The sequence below is a fragment of the Orbicella franksi genome, chromosome 5, assembly GCF_964199315.1.
Source record: "Orbicella franksi chromosome 5, jaOrbFran1.1, whole genome shotgun sequence".
In the NCBI taxonomy this organism is placed as follows: Eukaryota; Metazoa; Cnidaria; class Anthozoa; order Scleractinia; family Merulinidae; genus Orbicella; species Orbicella franksi.
Window position 1 is genome coordinate 22,053,638 of NC_138149.1, and position 23,540 is coordinate 22,077,177.

The window sequence follows — 23,540 nt, forward strand, 5'->3', positions numbered from 1 at the left end:
AAAGAGCTTTTAATTTTACATACATATTGTTTATAGCGGCTAGACGGTTTGTATTTAAACAAACTTGTTCGAGCAGCCGGTCTTACCATTAAAACTTGACAGAGATCGAGTTGAGCGATTGTTCTCACCTATTTTTCATTAAAACAGTTAGTTTTGTTTTTATTTTTCATTCTATGAAGTTGAGGACTATTATGGTAATGTTTTTCGCTTGAATTTTTATTTTCATTGCATTGTGTAATCGTGATATAAGGAACGTGCTCGGGTTTTCATCGCGGAGTTAAATTCTTTCTCTTGAAGCTCGACCATGGCCAATTTTCCTCATCCAAGGTTATTTTGATTTCTTTTGTTTTACTTTTAACAAAAACAACATCGTCCGAAACTGGCTCGTCACCTAGACAGTCACTTTAACAAAGAAGTGAATCGAGATGTCCGGCCTCCTTCCCTCGTCTTCTTGCTTTTCATAGGTAGGTCAAACAGAACTAACTAAAGATTTGGGTTTGAGTTGTGAAAAATTCTGGTGAAGAGGTAATCAACGGACTAACCTCGTAGCTGGCATGCAGGATGCTTTTCAAGCAGACTCCATTTCTGCCCTATTTTAGTTAGGTGTTACAGAAATTACCCTTTTCAAAGAGGTTTTGGGGTAAACTAGCATCTGGCAACGGGCAACTGGCAGTTTCGCAGCATTTCCCACCGAAAATGTAACATAATCAATGCATGGACAAATCGTATTGAAAATCTTTCCATTAAATGTGGGATAATGGAAAGTGTAACATAAAGCAGCAAACAAGAAACATAACATCAGCCAATTTAATGCGAAAAACGCCTCCAGGCAACGGTTTTCACCTGTAAGGTAAAACTAGTGGCTAAGTGCGTGTATGAAAGTTAAGCCAATGGGCACGAGAATAAACATGCCAGGAACACGGTAACAAATTAGAAGTACCGGATCCTGTCATTGTGGAGGATCTAATCAGTTATAATTGATAACGAACCAAGAAAAAACACAAGGCCATTAGACGGTATGGAAACTGTATCACTTAAAATTCCAAAATTTTGAAATGCACGAACTTTTTCTTCAGATTCTGACAAAGAATACCCTGAAAAAGAGGCCATACCTTTTATTTTGAATATAGACATTTTCATAATACAGTCGAACCTCTATTAAGCGGCCAACCTTTATTCGGCAACCAGCGGCCAAACTCCCGGAAAAATTGTCAGCTATACACTGTAATACAAACCTCTATTCAACGGCCACCTCTACTAAGCGGCCGCAGCCAGCTTCTTGCCGTCCCAAGGGTGATTTTGTTTAGTTTTATACCTCTGTTAAACAGCCAGGATGATTTGAAGTTGGACGTTTTTAGCCAGATAAAGGTAAAGGAATGACAATGTGGAAACGTGATTGCTTCTTTGGCTTTTGTTAACTTTATGGACCGCATTATAACTATCATTGTTCTACTGTTTCTCCACTTGCATTTGTTTGTATTTATATTTGACTGAAAACTGGACCACGCCTAACGTTGTTTTCGGGTGAACCTCCAATAAACGGCCACCTCTATTAAACGGCCAGTTTTCTCGTCCCCGAGAGTTGCCGCTTAATAGAGGTTCGACTGTTTATAGTCTCCATGAAGTTTAGTCTGCCTTGCCTGTGTTAGGGTTCGCTTTCCCAGGGCCACTAAATTGGCAATGGCCACTCCCTAAGAGACTGTTTCTCTCATTTTAGGTAGAAAACAATTTCATGCTGACCGTGTGTTCTATTGCTTCAGAAATCGGCTCCTGGTCGTTATTGGTTTGAGAAGAATAAAATACAGTGATCACCTGCAAATCCAAATCTGCAAAGCGCGAATGAATATATTTGAGATTCAGACTAGTTCCAGGTGTTTATGCTACTGTCTTTAGCGGAGCTGAGGGGAAGTTGAGACTCGGGTTCAGGCCCCGTCTACACCACGCCGAAGGAATTTAAAAAAACAGCAATCAACGATCATTTTGGATTTAAGTTTGAGGTAAACTCGGTAAAGGAAATCATATGATTTTCGCGACGCCATCGTTTTCGAAAAGCTTCGTTTTCCAATATGTTCTCCGTCCGCACGAGAACGAAAAGCTGGCGTTTTCAAATTTCTCTGGCGCAGTGTGGACGGGGCTCAGTTAGGGTATCTTTACTGCGCATGTGCTTTGGGTAGGATGCGTGGCGTGCTGGGCCTAACGGATCGCCATACATCTCGCAATGATGGTATGCGAAAACAAAGAAAAAAATCAGCCGAATCAAACGACCCGTTTCGATTACTGCTGAATTTGGACTGTCACGAAGCAACAACTTTGAAATTACTTCTAGTATTTATTGTAGCATCTCGGAAACCTTTTAATGTTCGTCTTGCCAACTGATATGACAGCGAGGCCTGGAATGTGAAATATAACCTTCACTGCATTTATTTTGGGACAGAAGCGTTTTAATTAAATTCGGCCAGAGGGATTTGCCACCGAATTCTCCCACGCCCGAGTTTTTATAAGATTTATCGTTGCACTTTTGTTAAATAAACTAATTTTTCGTGACCGAAAATCCGAGAAAATAATTCAACAGAGATCAGAAGACTGAAATCTCCACTTGCTCCCACCCATCATTTTGATAATGCTATTTAATAATGTCGCGTCTTTGTTATTTAACGCTGAATTTTTCGACCACACTTATTTGACCAGAGGGATGAAAGAACCCCATGAAAAGCCTCTCTTGGTATGTGATCGCCGTTTGGACGGGAAGTCATTTGTTTTGGTCTGACATTTTTAGAAACCTTTAATTAATTATAGGGGACATAACCCTGTCAAACGCAGCAGGCTCGCTGTGGTACATGCGCAATGTAGTCTACAAAACGTCACTGCACTTAAAATTGTCAAAACCTTCTTTTTCTCAAGGAGATTTTGATCCACGACAACAGCCATTTTAGCGTTGAAGAACTCCACTTGTTTTAAGATTTCCACTTAAGCCCTTGAATTAAGATTCTCGAATCTTGGAGATCAGTTTTCGCGGTGTAGCAAAATCGACAAAAATGTCCCTGGATTGTGCGGTCTTCTCTGATGTTCTTACTTCAGGCTGAAAATAATACCGAGATAATTTTTCACTTTTTTTTTTAAGTCGGCAAGGGTAGCTACCTTTCGTGGTTGGTGTATTAAGATTAAGTTTGCTGAAGACACCCTATACACACACTCAAGAATTCTAGTTATTACACAGCTGTCAGGCATTTGGCCAAACTTATGATAAATGAAGAAAACGCTCTCGGAAGAACGTATTCAGTATAACTAAATATTGAGCGAAAATTTGTCAAGGAATTTCATGCTTAAACATAGTTTCTTTAACTGCTCTCAGGGAAATACCAACAAAATCTCGAAAACACTCGGGGAACACTTGAACAAGATTGAAAGAACTCGAGAAATCTCAGGAAATCTCGTGTTCCCGTCCAAAGCTCACTCGAAATTCTCAATCACGTTATCTCGTGTTTCGTCAACATTAACGAACACAAACCAAACGTTTACTGTTTATAGAAACAATTAGATTACGAGCCCGAGTTATCTATGAGCGAATGGTCAATTAGAGGTCGAGTCGACTATCGCTCATAGAAAAAGAGGGCGAGTAGTTTAATTGAATTATTCTCACATTTTGATTGGCTCTCTACTGGAGACAGATGCATAGCTGACGTACTTAACAAGTTTTTGTTCTTTTCTATTAAGTAAAAGATGTAGATTTCAGCTCCACTACACAGTAAACAATGTGAGCAAAACCATAAGATCTATTTTGGTGGTTTTGGCCGAGCACCGGGATCTATAACAAAACGTTATGCTATAACCTCTTATTACATCCAAGCATGCGATACATAAGATGATACAGAGCTGAGCGACAGTTTACAAAGATAGTACTGTCAGACAGAGTTCAGAAAAAACCTGCCGGAAAAACTCCTAGTGAGGAGAAAAGAACTCGGCAGGAAATCTGGGTAAGGACCATGGCTCAAGCTCTAAATAGCCCATCCTACGAAGCTACACAAGGGACGATATACTTTGAACTGAGTAAATGCCCTAAAAAATAAAGTAAAGTAAATAAAAATAAAATAAAAATTACGTTATCTCAACCGAGGTGTCGGCCTACAATGATATCCCACGTGATATTCATCTCTTATATGGCCCTCCCTTATGCACATGCTCATTCGACTGGGTTAGCCCCAGTCCCACTGCTCTCGTGCCGCAGAAATATTTCATTTCCGGCTAATTCGTGTTCACTCGAACGCCAGCAATTCCATATTCCAAGATTCCATGTTGCCGTGCGTCTGTTCAGTAATGGATCACAGATGACGTCAAAATGTGGTAAGAACATCAGTGACAAACTCGGCTATCGCCTCGTGTTCCACTTCTTTGTTCTTACCACATTTTGACGTCATCCGTGACCTATTACTGAACAGTCGCACGGCAACATGGAATCTATTTGTTAAGTAGAAAACGATGAGAGAACTAATCAGATTCGCGGATTACCAATCAAAAACTGCTGAGTGGCTACTAAATCATTTTATAAAAGTATTCAAGGCAAGGAACTGGAACTTAGCAATTAGACAGCGCTTTTGAATCGTGCATCAAGTTATGTGTTTTTCTGTTTGCCAGGAAGTCAGTTCTTATGGGGTGAGTCACCTCCCTTTATAATTCCTCGCCGTTCTGCTCTAACACCGAGTTTCAGATCGATAAATTAGAGAATGAAACAATCCTTTACCCACTCCCCTCTCCTCCTCTGGTGAAAAAGAAACAGCTTAGACTCAACTATGACAACTGAACTGTTCAATCGTCACGTGATGTCCCCGTGGCTTGGGAAAGTGTCACTCGTCGTTTGTTTGTCGATATCTTTTTTTTTTTTTTCATTGCAAAATTACATTTCACTTTCAAACTCCAGGGTACTGGTGTGTTTCCAAGAACAATTCTCAGTGACAAAAGGAAGCTTTAGATCAATTTCCTTTTGTAGAACAGTACCCGAATGATTGGAAGAACACATCACGAAGAGACAATGAGACATGATGTGTCCTGAGGAATTAGCTAAAATACAAACATTTCAGTTTCGTAAGTCAACCTCAGTGTTTTGATTTGAAAACTCAAGATTGTCAGTTTTGTGGTCTCCACCCTAAAACACAAAATTTACTCCTGTTTACTGGGCTGGTACAAACAAATTCTCAGATTCAACATTTAAGAAAATCTCTGCAAGCAGTAAGGAGATTTCCTATTTGTATCGCGAGCCTGAAGTGGGTAAATGAAAGAACCAAATGGATCAAAGCATTACAATTGAGTAGTTTATAAGAAACTGCAGATTTTGGTGGCGGCTGACGTTTTGAGAGTCAGTGGGAGAATTAGGGCAAAGTACCAGGGAATTGTGGGTAAACTGCAGGTGAAGATACGCCATTGGTCGAAGTATGACGACAGAAACACGTGACTTGACAAATAATTAAAAACAATTACAATGGCGTCTTTGATCACATGAGGTTTAGTGCCATTTAAAGAATTTTTGATCCACAATTTTTGCGGTCTCTGCGACGGTTTCAAGTGAATGCCTTCATTAGCGTTTTCAAGAGCATGGGAGACGGTCCAAAACAATCCTATCGGAAATATTAATTCTTAACTGAGGATTTTGAACATTGTTGTCGTTGATTGAAAAAGTTCAAGTCTAACACGCCAATTGAAATAACAAACCTCCGGAAAGACCCCTGACTCGCCGTCTCCCTTGCCGCAGCAGGACCAAACGCTCAAGCACGGCGCCATTTGTTTGTCACGTGAATATCTATTCGTGGACTCCTTTCTTTTATCCTCTTGTTCAGTAAAATGGAACCTTTTTTTAGCAGACATATTTGCACGCTTATTCATATAGAGATAATAACCATTTATGTGGACTCACCAGTCAGTCTGTCGCCTTTCTCAAGAGCAGCACGTTTGGTCTAATACGATTTAATAGGCACGCCCTTTACCTAATTGCATTTAATGGGCCAAAAGTTAAACAAAGCAACTACACGGATGATAGAAATTTTCCCTGCACTATGATATCAGCCAAATACGGTGCCACTTTTTGGCTTTTTTTCTTCAGACTGATCCGAAACAGAAAGGATTTTGGTAAAAACGTGGTCAATTCAGTAACACGATCCCAGTCACCTGGTGCACAATTTACGAGCGCGTGCGTTCAAATATAGTAAGTGCTTTTTGTCTGCTGTGAACAACACAAAAACATTAATTATCATTTCAATTATAGAAGCTATAAACCTAAAAATTGCCCCAAGAAAAATAAGTAGACGCTTGTGAGTCGTCCCACTAATCACTGTCTCAATTAGATGTAGATGAGCTTAAACTGTAATAGATCGAAACTTCTGGAAATAGATCTTGAATGATAGCTTTTGAAATTAAATGGCCTTTATTCAGCTGAGGAGGGAGAAAACAAATTTGACTTTAGCAAGGCTTAAAGATTGCGTCGCGAGGAAAAAAACCAAAACAATATCATGTCATAAGTTGTCATTTTATAATGGGAATTAACAGGCTTCAAATTATGATGAACTGTCTGAAAATAGATTGCTTAAAAATATCTGCTTAATTAGTAAGTTCATTTTGAAGACGGATAAAGTGAAATGAATAAGCATATTGGCTCTTCGACAGAGGAGAACAAAGCACGAAAAACTTTGACTTTGAAAAGTTGAAGACGTTTTCCAACCTTCCGTTAAAATTATGGACTATTAGCAATTATTTACGGAAATAACAGGATCCTTTTATTTGTAAGAGTCGTAATTTCGAGGTCCATTAACGCCGATTTGAACTTGCCTGCTCTTCAAGTAACTTTTTCTGATGCACACTGACCTTTCTCAAATGTTGCAGGCTTATCGCTTTTACCACGGCTTTGACATTGAAATCAGAACTTTGATGTGATTGGTTCAATTAAGAGTTGATTTACGGTTTTCAAGCAAAGGAACAGAAAACCGAGCACTTAGTTTTCATCACTAACTTTCAATTTCTTTGGATGCCCAGCTTACACAAGCTGCCTTTTGACCGTTGTCAACCAAGTTGGAATTTTCCTTCTCTATTGGTTGTTTTCTATCAGAACCACCCCCAAGTCGATATTTATATCGCTACCAATACATCCAAATGATGTATTTTGCGACCGAGTCTTCAACTCCTAGTTTTTGAGCAGGATACAGGATAAGCCCAGAATTCTGATTACAAAGTTTTGCAGAGCTCGACTTTTCGTTCCCAAGTCACGGCGTCGAATTCTTTTTTGTTTACTTTTTTTATACCACACTTTCGCCCCTTTTCATGTTCATGTTCATGTTTTAGAGTGTATAACTTCAGTGGAAATTATGTAATGAAATCTTTGTATTTTAGGAATACATGTACGCACTTTGAACGAGCTTGTACGGCTCTTAGACTTAACGTATCTAAATAAAGTATTGTATTTTATTGTATTGTATTGGTTACTTCGTTTCTATGCACCGACCAGAATTTCCAGTTATTGAATCCAGTTTTCTCAGTCACTAAGATTGCCCATGTTCTTTAATATACGCGGTTTATACTCAGTATTCGTGATAGATTATGCTTGAACGCTATGTGAACTGAAAACTTACGAACTTTTCTCTGTGATTTGTGAATACTACAACGCTTGCCTTGTTTCTGCAGTCGCGTTAGAAGTTGGATCCAAGAACTTGGCATTGTTACATGTTTACTTCTCTCGTGATTCTCACATTATAACTGCCATTAGTAGAAAACGCTACTTTGCTGGCGTGCTACCAACAACTTGATAGTTTAAGCCTTCAGTATGTACTTGTATACCGTCATCACATTAGCTTTGGAAAGGTCATAGGTAACCGTTAAATCCTCTTTCAACTGTAAGACATCAAATTTTCTTGGCCCTCTTTAGAATTTCGTATTATGTTTTCACACAAACGCCGCCAAAATAACTTTGATAAGTACATTTTGTTAAGCCGCTGGTGTGAAAATCTTTCTCGAAAGATAAACACAAGATTTTAAGAACTGTCCGCAATCGCTTTTTTTTTGGTAGGGGTTCATAATCAGTAGAAACTAAGTAATTAGGAAAATAAAGTCAGGCTTACGTTTGGAAGTAATATTACATTTTCAGTGGGTTAGTCGGGATAACAACATAGACCAAGTTGAACACAACTTATGAAGCACGTAACAATCTTTGAAAACGATTTTATTGTATGAAGTATGAATTACTAAAAGCGACTAACCAGAAGAAATTTGTAATGTTAATTGTTCGTTAATCAAAACTTATCTAAACCAGCGGGCTCTTATGTCTGAGAGGCGGGGGAGGACATAAAAGCTTTCTTTCCTGAAGAAACAGGATCATATATACTGTTTTGTATACCTTGTTTTCTGGGGGCGTTTTAGATAAAAGCTGGGAAGAACGCAAAACGACAGGGTTTGAGTGAAGAAAAATTTTACGCACCCTCGCGTCTCAGTTAATATATGACGCCGAAATTCCAAGCTATTTAGCGTGAAAAGTGAAAGATATGCCAGGCTTTCGACAAAATTGAACTGAACAACGTATAGTCCATCAGTTCCATTATTACTTTGATAAAGAAACCTGACTCCACTTTAAAACTCTTCACATAAACTCCTTCATGTCGGTTCGCTCTGCATGTCTGTCGGTGTTTTCGGAACGAAAAAGGACAGTTTCGTATTCTTCTCGTTACACAAAGAGCCGCCGTTGTAACAATGCAATCATAAAAATACCACTAACATTCCAGTCTGGTGACAGGCTGAAATAAAACATATGAAGTATTACAGTACACAATTATATCTCCACATAAAATTATCAGGTTCACTTCTTCCTTGAAGTGTGTTAAATTTATAGTCCAATTGAAATTACAATCAAGAGAATGGAGACGTAAAGAATGGAAAAATTGAATAAAATAAATACTAGAGAAACAAATTGTAAGCTGCGAAAATGTTGGTTGTGTTTGCAAGTCGCTTGACTGAGGTCTCACCGAAGTCATGCTTTCGCCCTAAATTTTATCACTATCATTTGCTGTTAACTTGACCCGGGGTTGAATTTCCGATATCTTGACCTTTTAATTTCTTCGTTTTCTATTTTTGCCTTGATATAAGACATGTGCACATATAAAATGCTTTGCTGTTACCGACAAATTTATTCAAACTGTCACAAAATTGATTTCATTCACCCTACTCCACAAAGTCCTGTTCACGAGTTTAGCCTTGTACCTCTCTTGTGCGCTAGAAATTAATGAACGAGTTTTAGTTGCATAAATCGGAAAATAAACAATCCATCGTTTTTGGAGAAACCTAAATTGAATTAATTTTCATAGACTTTTTCTGCAGTGAGCATATCAATTACACAAGATCCATTCCGAAAGATGGCTTTATCCAAGGTACTTTGTTTTCGTATGACTATCGCATAAGACATACACAAGGTACATTTACGAATTGTCCCGTTACTGAGATCAAACCTGCGGTCCCGGGAGAACTCGAAACAAATTGGACTGGAAACTACCAGTTTTCTCGTTTGAGACGAGCAAATTCTAAAACAGGTATTAACCAATGTTTTCAAAATTTTTGATCAGACTCGTGCTGTTATTATTTTTTAATCTGGTCGAATAGCTTGAAACATCCCGGAAAAACTAAATGGTGGACATTTTGACTAAATTTTGAGTGCCACAGTGCTAAAATTTACTCTCGATCTTTTTGCTCAACGCCAAGATGAAGCCATTTAGAGAACTGTTGAGGAAAAACAAATTATGATTAATTTCCAGGCACCAAGACAAAATTAGAAAAAGTCTGTCAACCTTTCCCAATTTACATGTCTTCTTGTGTACACATAACTCATTGAAACATCCCTTTTATAGCTTTATATGGCACTGAATTCTGAGCGAACCTTAGCCCTCATTTTTAGGTTTTCATCAGAGAAACTATCGCATGTACAATGCTAAGTCAGCAAATTTTGGATGAAACATTTTATATCAGGGCCCACTAGTCCGAAGGGCCTCCTCTGTACCGGCCGTGGGAAGTTAGTCGATGAAAAAAAAGAGAAAAAAACGAGAAGTGAGATGAGATGAGAGATGATTAAAGAACAAGATCGTTCAATTGAGAAGTTAACAGTTGTTAACGATGCCCAAACTGCCAGAATTATACTCACACTAAATTAAAAATAATTCAAAACTGAAGGATAGACAGTATGTATTAGATAGAATTATCGAGAATTATAAAATGACATTAGCGAAAAACTGAGACCGCAATGCTAAGCCGAGACTGACTCGAAAAAGTGTGGTTTCTTTTGTGACCAGAAATACAATGTGGAAAAAGAGAAATAATTGCATTTAAAAGGCAGGATGTAGAGATTAAGAGATTTGTGGCTGAATGCAGCCTCCAACTAAAATAGTAAGTGGCTGCCATGACGTTAAAAGGAAACCGCAAGACGACTTCTATTGTGTCAGTTTTCCTTTCTAAACGCAGGAATAAACCAAGTGTTGAAAAGGAAACTTATTTATGTTCTCTCTGTTTAGACTGCACGATTTCTTTTTGTGAACGCCACGTGAAGGTGTCTAACGAACGACTTCATGGTTTACTGGTCGACAGAAATTACGCCACCGCAGAACTTAACTATGAAAGGGAAAATTGATAAATTTATTCACAATCAGACGAGATGTATTCAACCGCGTCTATTTATGTATCTTTGATCTTGATTTGTATCCATTTTGAACAGTCTATATGGTAAAACACACACACACAATATATATCCAGGAGTTCTTATCTCAACGGATTTGCCCAAATGCGCTTTTTATCTGGGAACAAAACACTTCGCAGCAATTATATATGCGTAAAAGGTCCACGAGTAGAATCAACATGTTAAATGTAAACCAACAATAGGCCTATCAAAAATCCAAACCTGCTCTTTTTATCGAATCGCCTCGGGCTAAAGATCTTTGAAAGGCTAAGGAGTGACATCGGAGGGCCTGTGAAAAGAATAAACATCTCAGAAAAACAAATAAACACAAATTTGAGCCTTGGAATTCATCATAAGAAACTATTAATCCAGAACATTTCGATTTTAGAGCATTGCGGTGGGGGAAATTTTAGATCTTAGTTTCAAAGCTGATATTTCTAAGCAAATGGTTACTTTTGAGGCGTTCTTTGTCAGGATCTGTTCATAAATGGCAGTTAAAAATGTGGAGGTTTGTTATCGGCTTGTCTGCATTCCTCGTTTATCGTATGGCTTCATTACATCTTCCATCATACACCATCAACATCTTTGCGGCGAAGACGTTAATCCTATCCCAAATCGAAAACCAATTTTAGACGCATTTACGCTCACAATTCTGACAGGTTGTCACTTATTAATCGAAAAGGTAAAGATTCGTTTGTCGCGCGATCATGTCACCTTCTAAATCCAAGGCTGTGAAATGTCACGAAAGTTGCACTCGATGAATATTCACCGCCGCGAGATAATATTCTCATTCACATGTCATCTTCGCTCGATTTCTTACCGCGTTACTTGGATATCTTGACAAGGAGCCAACAGGTATGGCCAACTTGTCTTGAATTGACAGGAAAAACTCGAGACGCGTCCGCGTTCACGGCAAACACACTCTAATTCTGACTTGTCTGGGAATTTTTGAAGTGCCTCGAATGCAAAGGTTGCAAAAAGCAGGAATTGCGGTTTTATATTACTTTCTCGATTCCAAAGGTTTGGAGTGAAATTTCGAGGACGATAAACGTTCGCGTGCGATCGAAATTATTCGCCTGCAATCGACATCGCTCGCTTATCGATTTCCTTTAAAGCTAACACGTTAAACTTCCTCTAATCCACATTAAAGAAAGTACAGTTTGAATTCTGAATAAAGCAGACAATGCAAAACAAACAAGAGTCTAGGTCATTTTTTCACCCTTCTGAGCTGTCACAACATCCTGATTTTATCCATTATCCCGATTACAGCTCACAAACCCAAAACAAACTGAGTGGGTTTCTTTACAACATTTAGCGTCACACGTCGTGTTGAATACGCGGCGCTGATTGGCTGATTTCGCTCGCAACAATTTCCCGCTAATTGGCCGTTTGATGTGATTGGTCGTTGAATGGCTCAGTTTGAGAGGCGCATCTTGCGATCATTTCTATAACACTAACCATGCACCGTTTGATATTCTTTAGACTGGAAAGTACTCGGCATAGTCCATGCAGTTCTTGATCTGCTCCCGACAAGATGCTCGTGCTCTTTAGCACACTGTGGCTCGCCTGTGCTGTTCTCAGAGGCCAAGGTACGCTAGCATAGTGCGATTTCGTGATTATTTTCAACAATATTTCTCGTCTCTCCGTGTGTTTGATCATTCATCCACAATCACGGGTGCGCGCTTCACAGGGTTTCTTGTCAGCTTGTTCGCCTTTCGCATCGCCTCATCTCGCTTCCAAGTCGGCGCTTTTGTGAACTGGTCGTTCTGTTGGTTTTAGGTCGTTAGAATTAATCAGCGTTTGTGGATTTAACAGAAGAAATAATTAAGACAACCACGCGAATTCGAATAAATCTTCTCGTATTGAATTGAATGTAAATTTCCGGTGGCTAGAATTTGGGCTGCGGGTTAGTCGGGATTTACGTCAAATATACGGCCTCGGCCGTCACAGTTCGTTAGTAGAAATCTTTGCAAGGCTTTTACGACTGTAATGCTTCCGTTGTTTTATCTTCCAGCCATCAGTTGCTGTGGAAATGTTGGTGAATTCAGCGCTTGCAAACATCGCTGTAATGAGGTAATGTTCATGCTACATACGATCTCTTTTATCTTGCCCGGCGGGACATTGAAGTCCAGTGAAACTGGAAAGGAACGTTGCATTGTCATTAACTTAATGCACGATTACTTCATCTGGATCGCTTTCAAAGCAGCGAGTGCGAAATTTCGCTGTACATTGTCAGTGCGAACCTATTCACACGTACGCAAGTTTATTTTAGACCGTAGGCGAATTGAATTCAAATGCCTCTTCGCTAACATCTGTGTATGTTGTTTTGATTCTTTCTTGTCAGTTGGAGTCCGAGACAGACGTAAGTTTACGGTATCAGAAGCTACGCGAACTTCCAAAACACTGCCCCGGCCATTTGGTGAGTAAAATTTCACATTTGTTCGGTATATTTGAACCAGAGCTTTTGTGGCTTTGTGCGAGTGTCTCGGCATAATTAAGCTGCAATGCCCTGAAGAAATGGCAAACATAACCGGCTATTTCGCCGCCCAGAACACTAATACCATTTATTGTAATCCTCTTCTTTCAGATTTCTTTTTGGCGCTGCCTTAATGCTTCGAATCCAGGTGAGTAGTTCGCAGGAATAAGTAGCGGTATCTCCTTGTATTGTCAATGTAATTTCCACTAATAACTTCTGCAAATAAAGGCCTTGCTTCGTATAATAGGCCAATTAGCTTCGGTCTGAGTTTCGTCGCCTCTGCTAAAAACGCTAAGAGACGCATAATTTTAGAAGCTTTGTGTACTTTACAAGTTCACAGACTTAACTGTCGTTTGCGCTTTAAGCTAAACGAGGTGAGAATTACTTTTCAAGGGAATTAAGTCTGCAAAGGTCGCGCCATTAGGCTCGATGCGCTGGTGAGTGGTTATCCATGCGTTCAGAATTTATCAAAGTTATGCTGGGTTTAACGGCTTCATGTTCTCCTCTCATCTATTGTCAGTGAAACAGGGTTTCATTCATTTGGATATGACGGATTATTTCGAAATGGTTCAAGCTAAATCCCACGTGTTAAAAGTGCGTTTTGCCTTATCATTGACTCGCTGTTAATCGCAACCTTTTAACATGGCATCATCTTCGATGCAAAGCGAGCTTAATGGAAAATTAATTGGGCTGTTTTATTGTTTTTTCCTTCGATGGTTATTTTTTTCGCTTCCTCTGGGACCATCGAGCGTTCAAAAGGGATTGCATGATTGTATGTGAGGCATGTTAGCGTTCACTGGCATCGCTCTTGAAAGGGCAAATTAATTTCTTTCTCAAAGACAGAAAAACGTCACTCTCAATTTTTTTGTGCCGATCGGGTTGAAGCAAATGGCTCTGGTTTTGGATTTTTTTGATAACACAAAGTGTGTTTTTAGTCTCCGCCAGAGGCGAAAATGAATTATTTATCTTAATCAACAAAAAAATGGACATTTGCACTCTTTCGAGAAAGCGTTCTCGTCGATTATGATTTTTTTTGTGTGTCTCGTGCGTCTGTTTAATGTCGCCCGATCGTGTGCATTCTTTTAAAAGTTGTACTCTATCTGTTTTCGCAAGATTCCCCCACTGAGCTGTTTGGCAGCGATCTTTTGTTCCAGAAAAGAAAAGAAATTATGCGTTTTAATAGGGTGCTAATATTCTTTTTCTAATGTCCTTACATGACAAACATGCTTAAAGCTAAGCATTTACTTCTGATCTCGGAAGTATCCGCGTATCATAGGCCGATCTTTTTGTTCTTGTTCGTAAGTAAGTGTATTTTTGGGAAGGTAGTGTTTTTCGTCGCCTCCTCTAAAGGAATTAGGCTTAGTCTAACCACTTTAAGTTGTCAGATTATAACATAGCAATGATGTGGGGTGTTGCATTTGTAAATAAGGTTGCCGCAAAGAAATGGCTCATTTGGCGTGAGGAATGAAGAGGAATGCGTTTTTACCATTTATCAGGTTTCACATCAACGCTTTGCCAGATAATATCGCCAGTATTATTTTTCAGAGCACAGATCAAAACAGAGATTTGCTGTAAACCGAAAAATGGAAAATCGAAAGTATTGCAAAAAATAACTATTAGTTTATGTATGAGTATGGCTGTAGCTAGATTTCTTTTCTGCGTCGTGTTGATTTAGGCTCTTCGCGTGAGAAGCCCTCTCCATTTATTTGGCGTTTGATGTTTCAAACGTTCTTTGTAATGCAGTTCCCATGTCTTGATGTTTGATTCTTGTTAAGGTCTTTTGGAAAAAACGAAACAAAATATTTATAACTCTCTTTTTCTTGTTCAATGTTTGTAATTAATGCACAACTTGCATATGTTAAGGTTTTCCTCTACATAAATTAATTTTGACTAATGTATCTGCCATTTTATAGGAGCATTTTTGCTTGAAACACGAAACTATGACGTGCGAAGACAAATTTCAGTGTACATTAGTTGTGTGCAGATTAGAAATCTGATCATTTTTTTTTTTGCAGAGCTCTTTGTCTCTTAGGCTTTTAAAAAACCATTAGCGACATTAGGGTATTAGCCCACATGAGCTTTTAAGTGGTAAAAAAAATTAACATCCAGTGATTCATAGTCTGCTGCAAAATCTACTTGAAATTAAAAAGAGAATCTTTGGTGATTAATTCAATTTTGAGTTGGAAGGATTGGGTTAGTTCTGCACAAAAGAAATTACATGTAGTATACAGTAGAATTAATTGAAATCACATTATCTCTTTATTTCTCAACATAGACTTAAGTCAAAGGCTTTCGATTACAAGCTGTGGTGTGCCACTATTGTGATAAATCCTCATCCCTTCACTTAAAAAGCCTTCAAATCAGAAAAAAAAAAAAAAAAACAGATTTACTAGGTGTTTTGAACTAGCAGCCCAACACAGAAGTATTGCTTAATAGCTTTCATTTGAATGGCCACACACTAGGGTTTTATCCACATAATATTAGCTAGAAGATTCTGTTTAATGTTGCAAAAGATGAAGGTTTTCGTTTCAAAGATCAGAAGCAATTGATGGTCTCAGAATTCTAGTTTTTTGGGAATAATACATGTAACACCTTTGTCTCGTTTTCAATCTGTCCTTTGCAACAAAATGAAGGTACCCTTTTAGAGACCTCTCCTGCCATCCTATTCTTAAATGTCTCACATTATCTTATAACCAAATATCTAAAATTATTGCTGTAATTCATTGCCATTATAAATTCACGAGCGAAAAAAGATAATTAGGTGATTCAAAATTCTTTATTTACCTTACAAGACCTGTGTGGGTTGTAATTTGATTTCGTACATGTATATACGTTTGAAGAATGTTCCAGAAACTTAAAAATTGCTCACTTTTGAACTTTATAAGCTAAGAGGTATTGTGTTGATTGACACTACAAAGTAACATCTCTGTTTTTGAAGAGAGAAAACATGACTGATTTTCTTCTTGTCCTAATGCAATTTTTGTTTGGCAGATTAATGTTTCTTGTATAATGCAAGCTTCAGTACAGTCTTTTTATGCCAAGTTGAACAGATGTAGTTTTTGGTCTTTAAGAGATCTCCATTACTGACAAGATAACAAGCATATAAAAGTAAATCAGAATGTCACAAAAGGGAAGCATTTTGTGAACTTTGCAGCCTTCATTATTTTGTATTTGGCTGATATTCAACAGCCACAAAGTCTTTTCTGAAAGGAATGATAATACTTTATATGACTTATGCTTGTGATGTTTTTCTTCCTCTTGGTCATGTCTACTGGTTTTGACTCAAACAAATTCAGACTTGTCCTAATAGTTTATAGCTTTGAATGGTTGAGCTTGCTTGTTCTTTTGACAGCCTGGAAAGTTTTGTAATGTCTAACTGTAATTCTATCATCAGTCTTTTCACAAGTGTTCAAGTGGTATTGTTAATTATTGCTTTTTCATGCAAGGAACTCGAAAAACCATTTTGGTCTAAGTCTTTGATTTCGTGTACATGTTGTTTAAGTTCTAAATTATTCTAATGAGAGTGTTGAGTTTCTAAATCATGTGGTATTCTTGAACATTTTGCATTTTCTGTTTGTCATTCAGAAGTGTTGGTCATTATCATTTCATGTATTTTTGGTTTACTAAAGGTGTGAAAGGTAGATTGAATAACTCCGTTATCTTCCATTCCAGCTTTTCTTAAAACTTGGTTGAAACCAATTTATTTCTGTGGTACACACATTTCTAATTGTATTGTTATGATATACAAAATTGTATGCAAAAAAAATTATTTGGGCCTAATTCTTACAAACTATTTTTCTTATAATTTAAAAATATATAATACCCAGTGAATTTGATTGAATGCAATATTTGTGGTTAGTGAATGTTTACAAAGGGAAGTTTACTCTGTCGGAAGAGAAAATGAGGTTGTTAAATGCATTAAAGCACTGTGTTTGTTAACACCGAACCTCTGTTGTTCATGATTGAAACAATTTTTGTATGTTAAATGTATGGTAAATTTAGTGTCATTTAGAATAGACAGTTAACATGTAGGCAACTGCATAGTGATGTTTGATTTTTCTTTGATATGTACAGCTGTATGCTTTAATGGCTATTTTTAAATCTTACTTGATTATTTCTTAGCAGTGAAGTGTGACAGTTGCTGTGCCTCGTTGTTTGTCTTAATAGATCTACAGCAGTAGCTGTGTTTGAAGAGTTTAAAATTTTTGAAATATTGGCTTGCTGTTTCAATTGTTCTAGAATGCAAAAAGCAATTTACACAGTGGGGTGGTGAATGCTTTTGACAGCTTTGTGTTAGGTTGTCAAACCAATCTAGTTTACCATCAGTCATGCTAAAATCAACAATGTTGATTTTGCCGTCTACTTTTGTCTTAGTAATTAGTTGGTGGAATAATTTACATATGTGTGGCAGCGTGTTTTTAGTGATGCTTGTGGTGTATTTAGGTCTTGCATTCTTTTGTTCAGTTGAAAAAATTGGTTCAGTAATAAACGTGCCCATTATGTGAAAGGGTATTCCATTAAACAAAACATTTGTAATTATTTCATGCTCTTTTGTTGTACTTTGTATTAATGTTTCAAAGTCCAAATGACCTCTCGCTGTTGGTAAATGGGTGTTACAAAAACGTTTTCCTCTTTGTCTTATGATGGTCAAAAGAACAGCTAGCCTCTGAAGGCAGCTCTGTGGGAATAATGTGTTTAACAATTAACTTGCAGGAGGCCTTGTTATGTTATCAAAATAACTCCATTTATGTTGAGGAAATTGTTTTGCTTCCTGTGTCTGCATTCATTGCAGAAAGGAACAATGTAAATGAGTTGCGTTAAGGGTGTGAATGGCGGTCTTAAACCATTTAAAGCTCCTAGTGGTTTTCCATTACGTTAATTGGTTTTTTTTTTTGGTATTGGTTGAAAAAAAAGGGGAAGAAGGAAACAATAAGCTGTCTACAAAATGTTTATGCCTGGACTTTTTATTCGAAAAAATCAGTTTTGAAGAAAGTAATGCTTGAACTTTATGTGCAAGTCAATGTTCAATTCTTATTGAGTGTAACAAAGCTTCTGTTAAATATACTTGCTCTGTACTTTTCAATTATTATTGCTTCTAGAATCCAAGAGAAAGTATCCATTCCATAACAAGTTTAGTCCTTGGATATGTGACAATGTTTGTTCAGTTTGTTTTCCTTATCTTTCTATAATTGGCATGCTAGCATGTACCACTTAAGGCCACGTGATTTCCATGAGGGGATTAAGCTGTTCTCTTGTTGTATCCTTTCACTATTTTTCCTTCCAAGGGATTTTGGACGATCATACTTAGCTCTTTGTGTATAGAGAGGAACTATTGGAAGTTTTACATGAAAGATTGTGAAAAAAATTGTTTTCTGTATAATGCTTTGAAAACATGTAAGTGCATAATAGCTTTGCTTATGGTGTTCCTTGTAATAATCATTGTCGAGCAGAGCAGTCTGGTGATCTAAGAAGAAAGAATATGAACTGCGGTGTAAGAGGGTCTTTTTGATGCACCTCCAGTTTAACACTGAAAAAATGTGAGACAATCACAAAATGTTAATTTCTGGTGACATGATAAATTATTCAGCATTTTCTTGAGTGGTCTTCAATTGAATCTGTACCTCAGGCAGAATGTGTCAGAGTTTGATTTATGGCTGCATGAACTGGCTCGTTAAGACTTTACGCAGCCCCAGGTGGTCTTCTATAATTAATATACAGCAAGTATCTATTTGGAGTATTCTATAGTTTCATTTCTTTTAATGCTTTTATTCTAAATTAGTAGCCTTTTTTAAGAGTGAAGATATATTAAATGGGGATAGCATTGCTTCAAATTATGAAACTTGTATCGTGAACATTTCTTCAATGACATTTTGGAAACTAGACTTTGGGTCAGGATCAGATTGTTTGCTAAAGGATATTGTGCAGTTCCAAAAATATTCATACTCCTCCCACGGAAGGGATTGGAGCTTCCTGTGGGGGGGGGGGGGGGGAGGTGGGGGGCTCTGTAAGGCCAAAAAATTTAAAGAAATGTGTGAAACTTGTTTGGAATTCCCAGAGGGGGGTATGGATATTTTGTGGAGCTACACATTCTTGTTGTGTGGTGGTATGTTAAGTTATCAGCAAGCTTTGAAAGAATATAGAATTGTCTTGATTACATACCTGTGCACTGAAAATATCAATCTTCACCCCAGCTCATCCTTATGGACCAATTTCTTATGTGATTATCCCTTTAAGTCTGGCTGAATTGTGTGGTCAAAAATGTAATACAATCGAACCCCTATTAAGCAGCCACCTATTTAACGGCCACCCCTATTAGGTGGCCAGTAATCAAACTCCCGATAAGGTTTTTTCTATTGTTTCTACCTCTATTAAGCAGCCAGCCCCTTCGGCCACTATTCGTTTCCCCGAGGGTGGCTGCTTAATAAGGGTTGAACTGTATTATACGTGTAATTCCTTTTATTTTGCAGTAATTAGCCCATATATCGGAACAAACCCATCCAACTTTGCAAGGACCTGTTGTCTTCTTCCTTCATCGCTGAAATGCCGCCAAGCATGTCGCAAAGGAAGACCAGAGGACTTGAGGAAAAACTGCTCAGAAGTAGAAGAGGTACAGTCATACTAAAGATAATTAATTTAATCAGTCTATAATGCATGCTAACTTTTCTTTGGTAAGTTTCTTTATTCAAAAACTGCAAATCACTCAATGTCAAGGAAAACTTGTGCATTAATTTGGCCAGGTCTTGGCTAACAAAAGGATTTCTCCCTTGTACTGTCCTGGAAAAATCATGGACAACTTATCAATATTAACTAGTAGTAATCAGAGATTATGAGAGTGCGTTCGACGCACTCACTTTAATATATAATTATATATCGTAAATAAATGATTTCAATAGCTGACTTTCAACCTTTGTCTATTGCTAAAATCAACATTTTTCAGCAGCAACCGAGGTTTTACAGTCAGATATGCATAGTGTCAAAGTCCATGCTAGTGAAGAGGTCACGATTTGTTGATACGTTGCGTGACGCTGCCAGTTTCTGTAGTCTCTCAAGCTTCATAGAATATTTAAATTACGTACATTATTCTAAGCTAGCATTTGCCGTCGCGTGCTCGTTTCACGACTAATTCGAGTATTTCCCTGATGAATAAAGTAGTCTTATGGATCTTGCCTTCAGAGAACTTTTTCACCGATTCCAAACAATAAAATTTCGACAGGATAAAGACTGAGCTATCTGTCGCGACTGGAACTAATCAACAAATGCAATCAAAATGTAGCTGTTCCCACGATTATCATCCCAAAGCCAAGTCGTGTTAATAAACAAGGACAATTCCCCCAGAGTGCGATAAATGCTGCCGTCGAAGCGTTTAAATTCGCCAAAATCTAACGCTGAGAGCACATAATAGGAAAGAGCTCACATGGCCTGCTCACATACTCACATGTTCGCCACATGTCTTATCACATGCCTTAGCATTAAACGGTACCAGTTTACTGGCCGTGACATGCCCCTGCAAAAATCAAGCGGGGTGGCCATTTTGGTGTCCTTACAGGAATGTGGTTTTTTTCGGCCTACAACCATGCACAGGGAGACCAACTCTGAAAAGCCACATGTCAAAATTAGGTTTGCGTTCCACTTTGTCGAATGTAATAATGTTAATTATTGATGTGCTTACCACTTTAATGTTGTTCTGTTTAGGGTGCCATGTTCCGATGTGTTGGCAGACATCAAGGTAATAAAACTTCCATTTGCAACACAAGAAAAACTTTCATCTAGAAGGCCAAACTAGGCAGTCAAAATTATCTTCACAGTCAGTCAGTTTGCTGGTTGCCTGGTCCCTAATAAATACTCCTGACTTCTGTGTTGCCCAAGAAATATCCACACCCCCATGAAAGGTTTTGGTTTATTGACCCCCCTGTATTTTCAGTGAAATTAGCCTTTTGAGCCCCCCCCCCCTCCCGGCAGTTTCCAATGACACTACAGAGTGGGTTTGAATATTTCCTGAAAGCAAACATTTCTCATTCACAGTTACAGTGCAATGTAGTTTCAGTTTAAGTGAGCTGTCTTAACGTCTGTTTAATAATAAATACTGTTAAGGACAACTAGTTAACAACAAGAGTGCAAGCGAAGGGCTTTTTAATTGACTCACATGTAAATTTAGCCAGCGGTGCACATACCCTCTAAAGAAACCAAGAGCAAACATGAACCAGTGGCTGATCTCTAAAACATATCATGCCAACAAAACCGATTTACTTATGGTAAATCAGCCTCCAATAATTCATGCATCAGTACTCACAGATCTGTTGGTAAATACTTGAATTTATGTGGTGAATCCTATTTATTACAACTAGGTGCTTGTTCTGTTTGCTAAATAAATTGACTTCTACCTTATAATTATAGCATCCAGAAATTGTTGTAAAAATGATCTTTGGACAAACTCAAGATGTATCCGATCCTGCCAAGTGGTAAGTGTATTGGGAAATAATTTTGCTTATAAATAATCAACTTGAGCCTTCAAACCTGACCTTACACAAGGGAACCAGTGGACTTTATTACGAGTCCTACACAGTGAAACATTTCTTTGAGTTACTTGTCCCAGTACCTAATCAAAATCAGCTGTTATTTTCACCTTACCCCACCAAGAACACTAAAATATTTATTACCCACACCAAAACGTTAAAAAAGATCCTTTGTAACCCCAAGCGAGGTTATTGAAAATTTGTGGCAATGGAGGGGGTGCATTTCCACATAGAACAGTCAGAGAAGTGGGGCATGCAAGCCACTACACCACCACTACACCACTACCCCTTTCCCTCCCTCCAACAACAAAAGGTAATGACTTTGATCAATAATAGAGATGCTGATACTATTCTGTATTATAATATTAATATTACAACCTTGTTTGAAGGTTATTAATCAGTATTTTCAATCTTCTAGGTTTTTTCTTCAGAGGAAGTTCCATCAATCCAGGCAAAGAACAATGTACGACGGTATTGTTCAAGAAGTCCCCATGTGGTTTCTTGTGTAGACAGGCTAACTGCTGATGTGCAATCTTGTGCAGGTAACTAGTATCTCACATCCAAGGCGCTGTTGTGACTAAAGTAAAATTATGTGACTGGAAATGGAAATTAACACCTGCAGGAATAATAATGTGTAATGCCAGAAAATATCCATTCTTCCCTATGGAAGGGTCTTCTATGGAAATTGGATATTTTCTGGAACTGCATAATGACAACTTAAGGATGACTGAAGGAAGATTGAGAAGACAGGCCGAGGGGTGGGATATAGCACTGCATATTATTTTTTTAATTTTTTCCCTTCTTTCATGTATTTTCTCTACAAGCAGATCGAAATTTAACAAATTGAAAATGTTCTTTATAATTTATACCAAATGTGGAGTTAACAACACTAAGTATGCAATTTTGTATAGAATACCAGTATAGGTTGTGGTACACTTTTCATTTCTGATGTTTCCTTCTTTTCTCTAGAACAAGCAGTTGATTCGAAACGTAAAGGTAAATCTATTGGTTTCATTTTTATAGGTTTTAGCTTCTTCTAGGCCATATGATGTTTTGTTCATGAGTTTTGGAAAGCAGGGGTTTGGTGAGAGCAATTGCCTTCCACTAATCGGTAATGTCGCCCAGGTTCAAATGCCAGACGCCTTATCATATATGGGTTGAGTTTGTTGTTGGTTCTTGTCCTTGGTTCGATGGTTTTTTGCCAGCTTCTCTGGTTGTCCTCCTGCCCCAAATTAACACTTCAAAACTTCCAGTTTGATCTGGAGACAGTGAACAAAGACCCTCCACTGTTGAATCCCATTTATTTATTTATTTATTTATTTATTTATTTATTTATGTATTTATTTATGTATTTATCTAATACTGGTACTGATCAACTGATTGATTTAATATTGACTGATTTGTTTCGTTAATATTTTTCAAAATGCCACAGTTGGCTTGAAATTTTTCTTTCACTATAGATGCTATCTTTTCACATGTTGTGTACATGATTTTTATTGTGTTGTTCTTTTTAGCATTGAGATGTTGTAGAAAACTCCGGGCTGATGATTCAAAATGCAAAAGAACTTGTCGACAGGTACAGTGTTTATTAGCTGAGATTTCCTAGATTTTTGGTTGTCCATACCATGGATTTCATTAATCTTGACTTTTCACTTTGCTTTTTAGGATCTTCAGTCACAAAAAAGTGAAACAACACTGATTTCAAATCTTGTCAAAGCTTGCGGAGAACCATTAGCCCATAACAACACAGAGGTACTTGCAGTACTACATGTAGATGACATACACTCATTGTTCCATGCCTTAATTGCAACTTTTATCTGCTTGAATTCCAGAATATTTTGGAAGTTCTAATTTTTATTGTGAA

General features: G+C 37.8%; 1 protein-coding gene across 5 annotated transcripts in view; it reads left to right on the top strand.

The window, feature by feature from the left end:
• Positions 1-23,540, top strand: part of LOC145486808 (reversion-inducing cysteine-rich protein with Kazal motifs-like) — a 37,482-nt gene that overhangs the window by 1,428 nt on the left and 12,514 nt on the right. For 4 of the 5 annotated variants that reach the window (XM_081465521.1, XM_081465523.1, XM_081465524.1 and 1 more), the window contains exons 1-11: positions 12,137-12,276; positions 12,702-12,760; positions 13,032-13,106; positions 13,275-13,311; positions 19,631-19,770; positions 20,856-20,889; positions 21,558-21,622; positions 22,095-22,218; positions 22,646-22,672; positions 23,191-23,252; positions 23,342-23,428. In XM_081465521.1, coding sequence (XP_081321647.1) covers positions 12,222-12,276; positions 12,702-12,760; positions 13,032-13,106; positions 13,275-13,311; positions 19,631-19,770; positions 20,856-20,889; positions 21,558-21,622; positions 22,095-22,218; positions 22,646-22,672; positions 23,191-23,252; positions 23,342-23,428 — 765 coding nt within the window. In that variant the 5' untranslated portion in view covers positions 12,137-12,221. Of the gene's footprint in view, positions 1-12,136; positions 12,277-12,701; positions 12,761-13,031; positions 13,107-13,274; positions 13,312-19,630; positions 19,771-20,855; positions 20,890-21,557; positions 21,623-22,094; positions 22,219-22,645; positions 22,673-23,190; positions 23,253-23,341; positions 23,429-23,540 lie in introns of those variants that run through there. The other variant, XM_081465522.1, reaches the window with a different exon arrangement.